Source organism: Bubalus bubalis, chromosome 1 (genome assembly GCF_019923935.1).
Source record: "Bubalus bubalis isolate 160015118507 breed Murrah chromosome 1, NDDB_SH_1, whole genome shotgun sequence".
NCBI lineage: Eukaryota > Metazoa > Chordata > Mammalia > Artiodactyla > Bovidae > Bubalus > Bubalus bubalis.
In genome coordinates, this window is record NC_059157.1 from 162621165 (window position 1) to 162634432 (window position 13268).

Consider the following 13268-nt stretch of genomic DNA (forward strand, 5'->3'; position numbering starts at 1 on the left):
TATCTGGCCCCTGCACAGCTTCATGTGCTACGCATAAGGGTTTTTGTTTTTTTTTTCACTGTGCAACCCACTTCAGTGCCTGCAGCCTACAGGCAGAGGCTGGGCAATGGTTCGGGGCCAGTTTTTTCTGGCATGGGACACTATGAGAGGCCCAGGGGGACGGGCCTGCCATAAATCCAAACCCATGCATTGTACTAGGGATCTTAAAAAATGAGTCCATCACCGCACTCAAGATAACGGTTTCAAATGAGCTCAGTCCATTGCTACACCTTGAATGAAACATTGATGAATACCTATTCTAAAAATCTCTAATATGTGGTAAACATTTTCTGCCAAAAAATGGTATCTTAGATGACTTGAAAACTATGAAGTTTAATTCTTAACATCAGAAATTCTCAACTGTTTCTTGGTTTTTTTCCTATAATTTTTGGATGTGGACCATTTTTAAAATCTTTATTGAACTTATTATAATACTGCTTCTGTTTTATGTCTTGGTTTTTGGGCCATAAGGCATGTGGGATCTTAGCTCCCCGACAAAGGATGGATAAAATCTGCACCCTGTTGCACTGGAAGGCAAAGTCTTAACCACTGGATAGCCAGAGAAGTCCCATTCTTGGCCTTTGACTAAAATCAAGTATTCCGTCAAAATTCTCTTACTACACAGGCAAAGCTGTGCTCTTTCCTGTCACCAAGTCAATCACCTGCTGCAATACAATGTATGATACACTGATTTAGAAGAAAAGACACCATTCTTAATACTACAATTACGGTTTTAATAAATATTTGAAGGATTAATAAAAAATGAATTTCCCAAACTAGGGCATATACAGTTATCAGATTCCATGTTATAGCTAGGTTACATAATACTCCATCAGCCTAACGAAGTCCCTCTCACAAACTGCAGTGACAGTTTAACTCACTAAGCACTCTCTCAGAATTCTCACACTCATCTAGGAAAACAAAATGGTACATTGTCAGCACAGACCCAATGAATTCACAAATACTTTTTAAAATGTGCCATATGCTGAATGCAATCAAACCATGTTCTACCCAAAATGACTGGCAAAAAAGAAAAAAGCCATCCCCGGCTCGTCTCAACTTCTTATGCTCTCATGGAATTTGTACCTAGTGACCTCGGTCCTCTGTATCTGTTGATTCTGCTGTTATTACCAACCCAATGTTGACTTGATGAAAATTCAAAGGTTTTGTATATTATACTAAACTGGCAGCTGTATCTCAGAACCCAAGAAGGTAGCCTTCTGCCACAGCAGTGGGAACTTTCAGGGTATTCAGGGCAATCAGTACAAGTATAAGATTTTCCTCTCACAAAATTCCTGTCATACTTATATTCCAAACTAAGATAAGTAGAAGATCCCTAAAGAGTTGCTATAGACTGAATGTCTGTGTACTCCGACCCCAAATTCATACACTGAAACTTAATTCTTAATGGTATTTGGAGTGGCTTTGGGGAGGTCATTAGGTCAAGAAGGCAGAGCCTTTATGAATGGGACTCGTGCCCTCATGAAAGAAGCCACCCAGAGCTCCCCTGTCTCTTTTGCCATGTGAGGACATGGTGTAGAATGACTGTCTATAAACCAGGAAGCTGGTGCTCACCAGACACCGAATCTGCTGGTGCCTTGATCTTGGAATTGCCAGCCTCCAGAACTGTAATAAATAAATTTCCGTTGGCTACCACCCAGTCTTGGAGTAGGAAATGGCAACCACTCCAGTATTCCTGCCTGGATGATTCCATGGACAGAAGAGCCTCGCGGCTGCAGTCCATGGGATCACAAGGAGCTGAACACCACTGAGAACTGAGCGTGCATGTACCACCCAATCTATGCTATTTGTGTTACAGGAGCCAGAATGGACTAAGACAGGGAGCAAAACTCCCACTTAACCCTCACTCTTTCATGCAGATTAACCCAAAATCTCAGGAAGCAACACTGACAGAAAAGTCACTGTGAAAACTGCCATGTCCTTCTTGCTCAAGTAGCATTCACTTTTGTGGTTTTCAGTTACTGGTTTTAATATGATTCTGGAGAAGCAAAATCTGAGTCAAATTAATCAACTCCTTTTCAACATGCATATGTTCTCATTCTAAATAAAGAACACTTTAAAAACAAAAATCCACAGTGGTCTATGATCCCGTTTATACAACACTCTTGAAATGACAAAGTATCATGATAGAGGACAGATCAGTGGATGCCAAGGGTTACAGGTGGATGGAGGCTCCAACTAGAAAAGGGTGACAGAGTAGTCCTTTGTGGTGATGGAGCAGTTCTATATTCTGATAGTGGTGGTAACATGAATCTGCACATGTGGTAAAATACATGCACGCACAAACGAGTAAAATCCAAACAGGACAGCAGTTTAGTGAATACTACCATACCAGTATCAATTTCCTGGTTCTGACAATACACTATAGTTATATAAGATATTATCATTGAGGAAAGTTAGGTGAGGGATACACGGGAACTCTCTTGACTCTTTTTGCAACTTCCTGTCTTAATTTACTTCAAAATAAAAAGGCTTTTTAAAAGCCCATCATTTTTCAGTAATATTTTGTTTACAATATTTCAAGAAATGAAACCAATCAAAAGTCTGCCAACATTGTGCAAGAATGGATTTGCTTGGGAATACTGAACAAAAGTGTTAAATTAAAAATCGCATTGACCAAGAATTTCTGTACTAAGATAAAAACATATTCTGCAAGATAAAAGTACATATTAAAATTATTGTAGATGGTGATTGCAGGCATGAAATTAAAAGACGCTTACTCCTTGGAAGAAAAGTTATGTCCAACCTAGATAGCATATTCAAAAGCAGAGATATTACTTTGCCAACAAAGGTCCGTCTAGTCAAGGCTATGTTTTTTCCTGTGGTCATGTATGGATGTGAGAGTTGGACTGTGAAGAAAGCTGAGTGCCGAAGAATTGATGCTTTTGAACTGTGGTGTTGGAGAAGACTCTTGAGAGTCCCTTGGACTGCAAGGAGATCCAACCAGTCCATCCTAAAGGAGACCAGTCCTGGGTGTTCATTGGAAGGACTGATGCTGAAGCTGAAACTCCAGTTAATTTGGCCACCTCGTGTGAGGAGTGACTCATTGGAAAAGACCCTGATGGTGGGAGGGATTGGGGGCAGGAGGAGAAGGGGACGACAGAGGATGAGATGTCTGAATGGCATCATCGACTCGATGCACATGAGTTTGGGTGAACTCCGGGAGTTGGTGATGGACAGGTAGGCCTGGCGTGTTGCGATTTATGGGGTCACAAAGAGTCGGACAGGACTGAGCCACTGAACTGAACTGAAAGCTACTTTATGCACTAATGATACAGTTGGTTCCCATTAGACAACTTCTTTATACATGATGCTTTACAGTAGATATGTCTATTATAGGGGAACTAAATATCAATTATATTCATCATAAAAATCATAATGAGTCATTATAGCTTTGTTCATACATGTAAATCACTATTTAAAACAAATATTTTATTATATATTTCCCTACACAGAAATACAACTATAAGAAAGTGCTGTAAAAAATTTTGGAACCACTAAGATATACTACTGATAGTATACTGTATTATAAGTTTGAACAACTTCCACAAATTTGAATACACAGATATACAAAGTTTATCAGATGAAATGCAAAATCAGGTTCATAACAGAACATAAACTGCATTATAAATTAATAAAAGCAAAAATATGGACTCAAAACAAACTCTTTTCAATAACTGAAACAATCTTTTTCTACATGCCTTTCTAATGAATTCATTTTAATTGGAAGTGACTAAATGTAAAACAATGAGTAAAGTGTGGGGATAGCTTAATATAGTGTATTGACATGACATGATTCCTTATTTTTAATGATTTTCCCCTTTAATCAAAAAAGGATCAACATGTTCTATAAAAAAAGAAAAATCAAGTTACAAATGGTTTTCATTAAAGCAACAAATAAACAACAAAGTTCCACAAAAAATTACTGTTTAAAAACAATAATTACGTTAAATACTGTGCCTATATAGTATATTTTAAGCCTTTCTAGATACGTACCATTCATTGCTCTAGGCCTGAGTTAATACGCGAAGACTATGAGGCTCAACAAAAATTGGCCCTAGGTCTGGGATATAGTGATTATATCATACTATTTCCAATCCTTCTACCCACTGAAGTATATATCAATTTAGGAAAATGACTCAATCTTGATTATCTCAATGGCCTCAAGTAGGCAAGCTGACTGAACAACATGAGCTTCATGTAAAGGTTATTGTTCTTTTATGGCCAAACATCCTGGACCCCCTTTACAGGAGACCTTTGTTTTCCTTTGAGAAATATCCAGGGGTGAGAATAATTTGGTTCTGGTGATCCGATTAAAAACTGACTAATTTAGGACTTCCCTGGTGGCACAGTGAATAAGAATCCACCTGCCAGCAGCAATGGAGACAGAGAAGAGATGTGTGGTCACGGGTGTGGGAGGGGTGGGACCAATGGCGAGAGTAGCATGGAAACATATACATTACCATATGTAAAACAGACAGCCAGGGGGACTTTGCTGTATGACTCGGGGAACTCAAACCAGGGCTCTGTGACAAACTAGAGGGGTGGGATGGGGTGGGAGATGGGAGGGAGGTTCTGGAGGGAGGGGACATATGTATACCTATGGCTGATTCATGCTGATGTATGGCAGAAACCAACACAATATTATAAAGCAGTCATCCTTCAATTAAAAATTAATTAATTAAAAAACCAAACAGAAAAAAAAAGTAAATCCTGAGAGTTCTCATCACAAGAAAAAAAATTTTCATTTCCTTAAATTGTATATGAGAAACTTACTGTGATAATCATTTATTGAAAGAAGTCAAATCATTATGCTATACACCTTAACCTTATATGTGCTGTCTGTAAATCATATCTCAATAAAACTGGGAGAACAACAAAAAGAATCCACCTACCAATACATGAACTTCCTGATGTTCAAGCTGGTTTTAGAAAAGGCAGAGGAACCAGAGATCAAATTGCCAACATCTGCTGGATCATGGAAAAAGCAAGAGAGTTCCAGAAAAGCATCTATTTCTGCTTTATTGACTATGCCAAAGCCTTTGACTGTGTGGATCACAAGAAACTGTGGAAAATTCTGAAAGAGATGGGAATACCAGACTACCTGATCTGCCTCTTGAGAAATCTGTATGCAGGTCAGGAAGCAACAGTTAGAAGTGGACATGGAACAATAGACTGGTTCCAAATAGGAAAAGGAGTACATCAAGGCTGTATATTGTCACCCTGCTTATTTAACTTATATGCAGAGTACATCATGAGAAACACTGGACTGGAAGAAACACAAGCTGGAATCAAGATTGCCGGGAGAAATATCAATAACCTCAGATATGCAGATGACACCACCCTTATGGCAGAAAGTGAAGAGGAACTCAAAAGCCTCTTGATGAAAGTGAAAGTGGAGAGTGAAAAAGTTGGCTTAAAGCTCAACATTCAGAAAACTAAGATCGTGGCATCCGGTCCTATCACTTCATGGGAAATAGATGGGGAAACAGTGGAAAATGTGTCAGACTTTATTTTTCTGGGCTCCAAAATCACTGCAGATGGTGACTGCAGCCATGAAATTAAAAGACGCTTACTCCTTGGAAGGAAAGTTATGACCAACCTAGATAGCATATTGAAAAGCAGAGACATTACTTTGCCAACAAAGGTTTGTCTAGTCAAGGCTATGGTTTTTCCAGTGGTCATGTATGGATGTGAGAGTTGGACTGTGAAGAAGGCTGAGCGCCGAAGAATTGATGCTTTTGAACTGTGGTGTTGGAGAAGACTCTTGAGAGTCCCTTGGACTGCAAGGAGATCCAACCAGTCCATTCTAAAGATCAGCCCTGGGATTTCTTTGGGAGGAATGATGCTGAAGCTGAAACTCCAGTACTTTGGCCACCTCATGCGAAGAACTGACTCACTGGAAAAGACTCTGATGCTGGGAGGGATTGGGGGCAGGAGAAGGGGACGACAGAGGATGAGATGGCTGGATGGCATCACTGACTCGATGGACGTGAGTCTCAGTGAACTCCAGGAGTTGGTGATGGACAGGGAGGCCTGGCGTGCTGCGATTCATGGGGTCGCAAAGAGTCGGACACGACTGAGCGACTGATCTGATCTGATCTGACCAATACATGGGACATGGGTTCGATCCCTGGTTCAGGAAGATTCCACATGTCCTGCAGCAACTAAGCCTGTGTGCCACAACTACTGAAGCCCAGGCACCTAGAGCCTGTGCTCTGCAATAAGAGAAGCCACCGCAACCAGAGAAAGCCTGTGAAAAGCCACGACCCAGAGCATCCAAAAATAAATAAATACATGGGGGAAAAAAAGACTCTTAAAAGATAAATAAATAAATCTGACTAATTAAATGGCGAACAAGAGCCAAGTCAACTCAAAGACAGCCAACCTTAACACAGGCACAGATGTGCACTTTCCTTAGGGGCTGCTGAGCTGGCTGAATGTAAACCTGGAGATCCCAGTTAAAACATTAGCCTGAGAATAAATTTAACCTGAAAGAAAGCAAGAGCTTAGGGATGAAGAAAAACAGATTTCTGGAGTCATGAGAATACCCGAATGTAACAGTAAAAGCTTTCAGGTACATGAGATTTTTTTTTTTAATCCTTTCACTTGTTTTAGCTTTCTGTCATTTCCAGTGAAAAATAATAACTAATACAATTTATTATGTAATCGTAAGTTAAAATCATTAACAACTCCAAAATCCCATAAATTTAAACAAGATTTTGGAAGTAAAAGGATCCATTGTTGACTGAAATACCTAAACTCGGAATGTTTAAAAGATTAATCAGTATGTTCCAATGAGAGAGTTCCAGTGAAAGAAAAATGAAACATGGGGTTGAATGATTGAATATAATTCTGACTTCGCCAATTTGTAATGTGAATCTCACCACTTAATTTCTCTGAGCTGCTATAAATGTGAGAATATAATGAGAAGACTGATAACTCTTAAGCTCTTGATTTTAACTTAAGTCCTTGATTTTAAGCATTGTAAGAAAACTGTCACTCTTGGTTAGTCTGACTACAAATAAAGGGGTTATCTTTCATTACTTTATTTTTCCATTAAATATTTAGTGTCTCTTGTATACCAGGCATTGTATCTGGTATTGAGAAGACAGGGATGAATAAGACTCTGTCTCTGCCATTAAGGAGTTCACAGTCTACCAGGGGAGAAAAGCATCTGAACAAGTAGATTATCATCCTATGTGATGAATGAGAAGGAAAAAAAAAGTATATACGAGGTACAAAAACAGCCTGAGGAAAGATTGACTATCTGGGAAGATTAAGGAAAGCCTTCATAAAGTAATGACGTCTAAAATAAAATTAAAAAGATAAAAAGAAGTCAGCCAAATCAAGAGAAAGAGGATAGTGTTAGACTAAGGAAATACGTGGCTCAAGGGTTTTAAAGTTCAATATTGATGAAGAACAAAATAGGATGAGGTTGCAAGGAGTAAAATGAATGACAAGAGCTATTCAAAAGATTATAAAGGGTTCCACATGCTGTGCTAAACAGCAAAGAATTTACCCTGTAAGCAGTTACTATAAGGATTTTAAAAGGGAAAAGATAAAATGATTACATTCAAAAATGTATTAATTTTTAAAGTTCAAAAAAGCATTCAGTATTCCTAAATTGTAAGTAACATACAAGCTACCTTTGTGAAATTAGAGAAATAAATTCATTTAGTTAGGTAATTATGCTTTTAGGTAGTACCTGCCTGGCAAGGTATCGAACAAATCAGTCAGTATTTGACAAACGTTTGATGAAAGAACTGTGGTAGCCACACTGAATATGAATGAGCCTGGTGCTTAACACTGACAACAAAGATCTCCAAATGCAGAATGGCAAAAGGTGCAAAAGTTTTTTAAGGTTCCTTTCAAGTCTCAGGGGGAAGTAACCCCTTTCTCAATGGCTTCTTTTCCTCTACATGTTATTAAGTTATTGGTAACTTAATTTAAGCCTTCTTTTCTCTCCCAACTCCCCTCTCCTTACTTGAAGCTCATATATGAGACTCCAGCCACTACTCTAATCCAGAGTCATCGCCAATATTATCTAAGAGTAAGTTTATTATCTTCTGTAACATTATAAACTGTGCCTCGGCTTCAAAACCTCAGGAATCACAATACTGTTCTAATGTTGCTACTTTGTAATGCTCATTGCTACTCCTCTAGACCACACTCTCATCTACTTAAAACTTACACTAGCACAGCTCCACTCGGTCCCACAAACTGCATTAAAGCAAAGAGAATAGGATTTGTCATTAGTTAAATTTCGGTGTATTTAACGTGCGCGGTTACTCTAGTATTAACAGACTTTCCTGTTACAGAGCTAAATGACTTCACACTGTCAACAGGGCCTGTGACCTGGTAAGCGTTCGAGTACCACCGGTATTGCAGACCCAGGTTAACAAATTCCACTGGCACTCTGTTCTTACGCCCCTTTCGCTATTCCCGTAGAACCTTTAGTGTTAGGAAAGAATGATGGATGGGCAAAAGCGGGGGGCGGGATGCTGGAGCCTCGATGCTAGGGCCTAACTTCCGATTGCCACGCTACATCAAGAAATCCAAAAGGCCCTCCGGCTCTACCGCAATCCACAAAAAAAGGCGGATCTGACGCCAAGGCTGCTCGCGTGGTGCCCAAGGTCAAAAAAAGAAAAAAACTCTGCTCTAAAGAAATAGTCCCTCGCTCGTTCAGAACTCACCTGTCAGGAGTGGCGTGGACGGCGCCATCTTGTCCCGGAAAGAGAAACTCAGATACTTGAGTCAGAGTTCACGAGGGCCGAACCCGGCCCCAACACGTCTCCTCCGGCGTGGAGACGGCGAACTTGTGTTTCCTAGGTCATGAGCCTCGGGGCCAATTCACTTCCGGTCGGAGCGAGACGCTAAAAAGACCTCGAACGCGCGCACGCGCAACTTTGGGGCCGCGCTTTACGGTGCGTGGAGGGGCGGGGCTAGGGTCGGTGCTCCGGACTTCACCTTCCCTCTCCGTCTTCCTCAGCAGGCGGAGCCTGCACTTCCGCGGGGCGGGGCCAGTCCAGTGCTGACGTTGGCAGCGGATCCCGAAGCAGTTTGAGGCGACGGGCTGCTGCACTGTCTCGTTGTTGCGTTGTGTTCGTTTCCTTCCTCTTACATTCCACGCTCCCGGCGGCGGCCAGAGCGGCAGCGCGAGACTATTCTGGCGGCCTGCTCTGCACCTCCCGCGCGCCCGCCTCGCTCGGCCGGACAGTCCAGCGTCGTCAGTCGGCCCGCGCCCCGCTAGGGTTCAGACCCGGAGCCCGCCTCGCCCAGGCCCAGTGGTCGGAGCTAGCGCCCCGCCTGAGAGCCCCCTCGCTCTGGCGGCGCGGCCACCGGGAGCGGAGCGTCGGTCGCAGCGGCCCGAGACGAAGCGAGCGAGCGAGACCGAGGGGTGGCCGGGGCAGGTGGTGGCGCCGCGAAGATGGTTGCCAAGCAGCGGATCCGTATGGCCAACGAGAAGCACAGCAAGAATATCACCCAGCGCGGCAACGTCGCCAAGACCTCGGTAAGGGAAGAGCGGGCGCCTCTCTCCGTTCCGCAGCCGGTTCTGAGGCCCGGGAGCCAGGGCCGCGTCGAGCTCTCTTCCCCAGGCTCCGGCCCGAGGCCATGAGCTGGACCTAAGTTGGGAGCTTAAAAGATGGGTGCGGGATCTGGTCAACTCGGGAACGCGGGAGAGACCTGTGACGTGCGGGGACCCGGCCACCTGGCCCGGGGTGCGGGCGGTGAGAGCCCGGGCTCAGGCGGGTATTTTACATTGCAAACCGCGGATTTTCCATTTTGCAGAGAAATGCTCCTGAAGAGAAGGCGTCTGTAGGACCCTGGTTATTGGCTCTCTTCATTTTTGTTGTTTGTGGTTCTGGTAAGTGTTTTGGGGTCGACCGTCGGGTTGGGTGTTGGATGACGGGTTTGGGGATGACGTGGTGACCCGTGAGTGGTGAGTCCTACCCGCGTAGTTCTCAACCCACCTGCCGGGAGATCCATATAATTTTCTTTCGTCCGAACCAAATTACTTGCCCCACATATGTACGGAGGGTAGTGCTCTAGAAACTTCTACCCGTTTGATTTGCGCTCACAGGAGAACAGAAAAGGGGGTCAGGTTCTCAGTAATTATCGAGTTGAAAAACATTAGATCAAAACAAAAAAACACCTCCCAGAATGAGAATGTAGAATGTTTAGCAACTTTTGCGAAAGAGAAGCTTGTGAGTTTCACGTTCATGGAATTATTCGAACTTAATCTAACGTGTTGCAAAATATAATGTCTTTAAGTCAAAATTGGTTATGTTTTATAAAGTAAAGCTAGTACAAGGAATTAATCCACTGTAGAGGAATTTGTTCCTGATTGGCAATTTAATGTGTGAGACAAATGTTTTTAGTTTAATGAAAGAAATGTTTGGCATATGGTAGGAAGAATTAGTTGTCAGGGCAGACTGCTGTTCGAGTGGTAGACTCTTGTCTCTGCGAATGGATTACAGAATGTCTTTCCTCTCTTCATTTATTATCTTAATATGCAGGTTCTTAATATGGAAATAACATGTTTCTGCTTTCCTTGTCCTGACATTTTAAAGTCACTGGAGGTTTCTTTTAACCATTTCCCTTTGTCTGTCTCCTGAACGTTGGCGAAGCTTTCCTGATAAATGGCCAAGAGCCAAGCAGTTTATGTAACGTAAAGATAATTGAATTTCAGCTTCCTAAGAATGAGGAAATATGCATATATTACAGGTCAAGTACACCTGATATTTAGGGTTAAACCAAAATACTTGTATGCTAGAAAAACCTGTTCACTTTGGTACTTTAATTTCTTTCTTAAAAATCACTCCTTATGTGATAACTCTTAGACATTTAGACATAAAATTCAGGAAAGCTAAGGCATAGAAAAGTAATTGTATTATCACAGTAGGCTTGTCTTCATAATACTTGAAGTTACATAGTATTTGCAAGTAATTGTCAGGGTGTTCTTGGATTCTTGAACTACTTTAACACTTGTCAGTAGCCAGGCCTGTTTTATTCAAAGCATGTTTTAATTTTTGCTCTTTCTTTTTACAGCAATTTTCCAGATTATTCAAAGTATCAGGATGGGCATGTGAAGTGACTGACCTTAAGATGTTTCCATTCTCCTGTGAATTTTAACTTGAACTCATTCCTGATGTTTGGTATCCTGGTTAAAAACAATTCAGTAAAGCATCCTGCCTCAGAATGACTGTTCATATCATCCTTCATGTGTCATTCCAAGGTTTCTTCACAAGTCATTCCGAGTTTTCTAGTCCATACCACAGTGCCTTGCAAAAGCACCACATGAATAAAGCAATAAAATTTGATTGTTAAGCTACAGTAGTGGACCCTACTTATTCAGTCAGTAAAGAGTAAGTTTTTGGTTTTTTTAAAAGGTGGTTATTAGAACAAGATATAGAATAGAAAATTAGATTAAATCTGTGTAGACAGGGTCTAGATTTTGTTAGCCCAAATGTGTAAATGCAGTTAGCTTAATTTAAAATTGGGACTCCTACAGTTTTTATATAGCTAGGCACTTTATTACTATTTCTTGAATTGAAAGCACACTCCCACAAAGGGTCGTGTAACTGTCCTGTAATAAGGGACTTATAAATGGAACAACTACACGGCTAGCCTAGTTTTCCCACAATCTTTTAGCACCTAAAATTTTTTAAAAGCTTCTAAATGCCCGATACAAAGGGAGATGCTTACATCCACAATGTCTATTTTAACATTATTATTTCTATTACACTACCTTGGATTGCGCATGAGTGAATATACTAACCGAGGATGCCATAAGAAAACAACTTGGTTGAGCATTTTATAACTTAGTCACTTCAGTTTCACTAAAAGTAGCCATGGTGGAGTAAAGTCAGGGAAGGTTTTTTAATATCACCATTGATTGCACCAGAATTACTTTAATATATCAAAGGGGTCTATTATGGTGAACAACATTTTAGGGGAAAATACTACTAAAAATGGATGCCTCACCAGGACATACTATTGAGTCCAGTGCCATAAGACATCTTAGCATGTTGATAGCACTTTTAATACCAAAAAGGCACATCAACTGAAAAGTTACACTTAGTTTGGAAATACTTTTCTTGATTTATGGTTAAAATTCTGTTAGGATACTAGATATATCAGACTAAAGTGTCATTGGGAATTAAATGGATTTAACTGATAAGAATCAGTCCTTAGTCTTCCCTTTGTTATATGATTTTACAGGTTATGATTGATCAGACTTTGTTTTTACTAATGGTAAGGGTGAGAGATAAGGCAGGTTTGAGGTTTACTGGTACTGTTGAAAATTTCAAGTATTGGCTATTTAAATACTTAGCCCTAAGGTTGATGAAAAAAGCCTGAGAGGTGTCTGTGTGTTAATGAATTCGAGAGAAAGCTGCTTGTTTGCTTTGTTGATTGCCTCAGGATATCTCTTTAAAATAAGCTCTTTTAAGAGGAGCAGAAGGGAAATCTACTACCTAGTCTATACAGTATGAACCTCAAAGCTTCTGATAGCCCTAAGTATGGGGGAGAGTGAGCGAGAGGAGAGGTTAGGATGGTCCTTGACTACTCTGGAATAGGAAAGGAATCCGCTGACCTTGGACCAGCAGGTTTTTATCTGCATTGTTAACCTGCCTTTCTCACCCAGGAAATCAACCCCTGTGTTTGTTTCCCTCTTGGTTAACTAATTCTATTTTGTACCTTTAAAAATGAAATTTATTGTTCTAAATTCATAGCAGGTGCCTTAGTCTTTGCTTTTGAGTCAAACTATTCCATATCTCCATATCAGAATTTCCCTTTGGTTTACTATAGATAGTTGGCTTTAAAACATTTGATTTTTTTTTTTTTAACAATGTCTATTAATTTGATTGTTGAATTGCCATAGTGAGCAATCATTTTACATATGTAAAGTTGCATTCCCTTTGTATTTCATATGTAATTACCAATTGGGTGCATTTTATATTAAGGATGGATTATGCATGTTTGGGTCAATGAAAGCTATGTCTTATTTGATTTACCCTTTAAAAATAAAGATCGCTGAATAGTTGATGTTTTCTAAAAGGAAATGATTTTGTAGAGTTCTTAATCTGAGTATACTTTTTATAGTTAATAGAAGAAGATTTTAAGGAACGCCTGGGATGTTGTACTTGAGTTAGAAGAAATAGTACCCAGAGGCACAAATTTTAAGGTTTATAACTGGTAATAGG

The 13268-nt window shown here is 40.7% G+C and overlaps 2 protein-coding genes and 1 non-coding gene across 6 annotated transcripts in view; 1 reads left to right on the top strand and 2 right to left on the bottom strand.

The window, feature by feature from the left end:
- Nucleotides 1-9095, bottom strand: part of EIF2A (eukaryotic translation initiation factor 2A) — a 41700-nt gene extending 32605 nt beyond the window's left edge. For 3 of the 4 annotated variants that reach the window (XM_044946036.1, XM_006048533.4, XR_003110574.3), the window contains exon 1: nucleotides 8757-9095. In XM_044946036.1, coding sequence (XP_044801971.1) covers nucleotides 8757-8784 — 28 coding nt within the window. In that variant the 5' untranslated portion in view covers nucleotides 8785-9095. The remainder of the gene's footprint in view (nucleotides 1-8756) is intronic. The other variant, XM_025289947.3, reaches the window with a different exon arrangement.
- LOC112587442 lies at nucleotides 57-188 on the bottom strand. The gene has a single exon (XR_003111941.1). It is a non-coding gene; the product is annotated as a small nucleolar RNA SNORA42/SNORA80 family (small nucleolar RNA).
- A 17-nt stretch (nucleotides 9096-9112) lies between the features above and the next one.
- Nucleotides 9113-13108, top strand: SERP1 (stress associated endoplasmic reticulum protein 1). Its single transcript, XM_006048532.4, has 3 exons — nucleotides 9113-9574; nucleotides 9853-9928; nucleotides 11113-13108. The coding sequence occupies exons 1-3, from the start codon at nucleotides 9491-9493 to the stop codon at nucleotides 11151-11153; spliced, it is 201 nt and encodes a 66-aa protein (XP_006048594.1). The 5' UTR covers nucleotides 9113-9490; the 3' UTR covers nucleotides 11154-13108.
- Nucleotides 13109-13268: the final 160 nt, after the last annotated feature.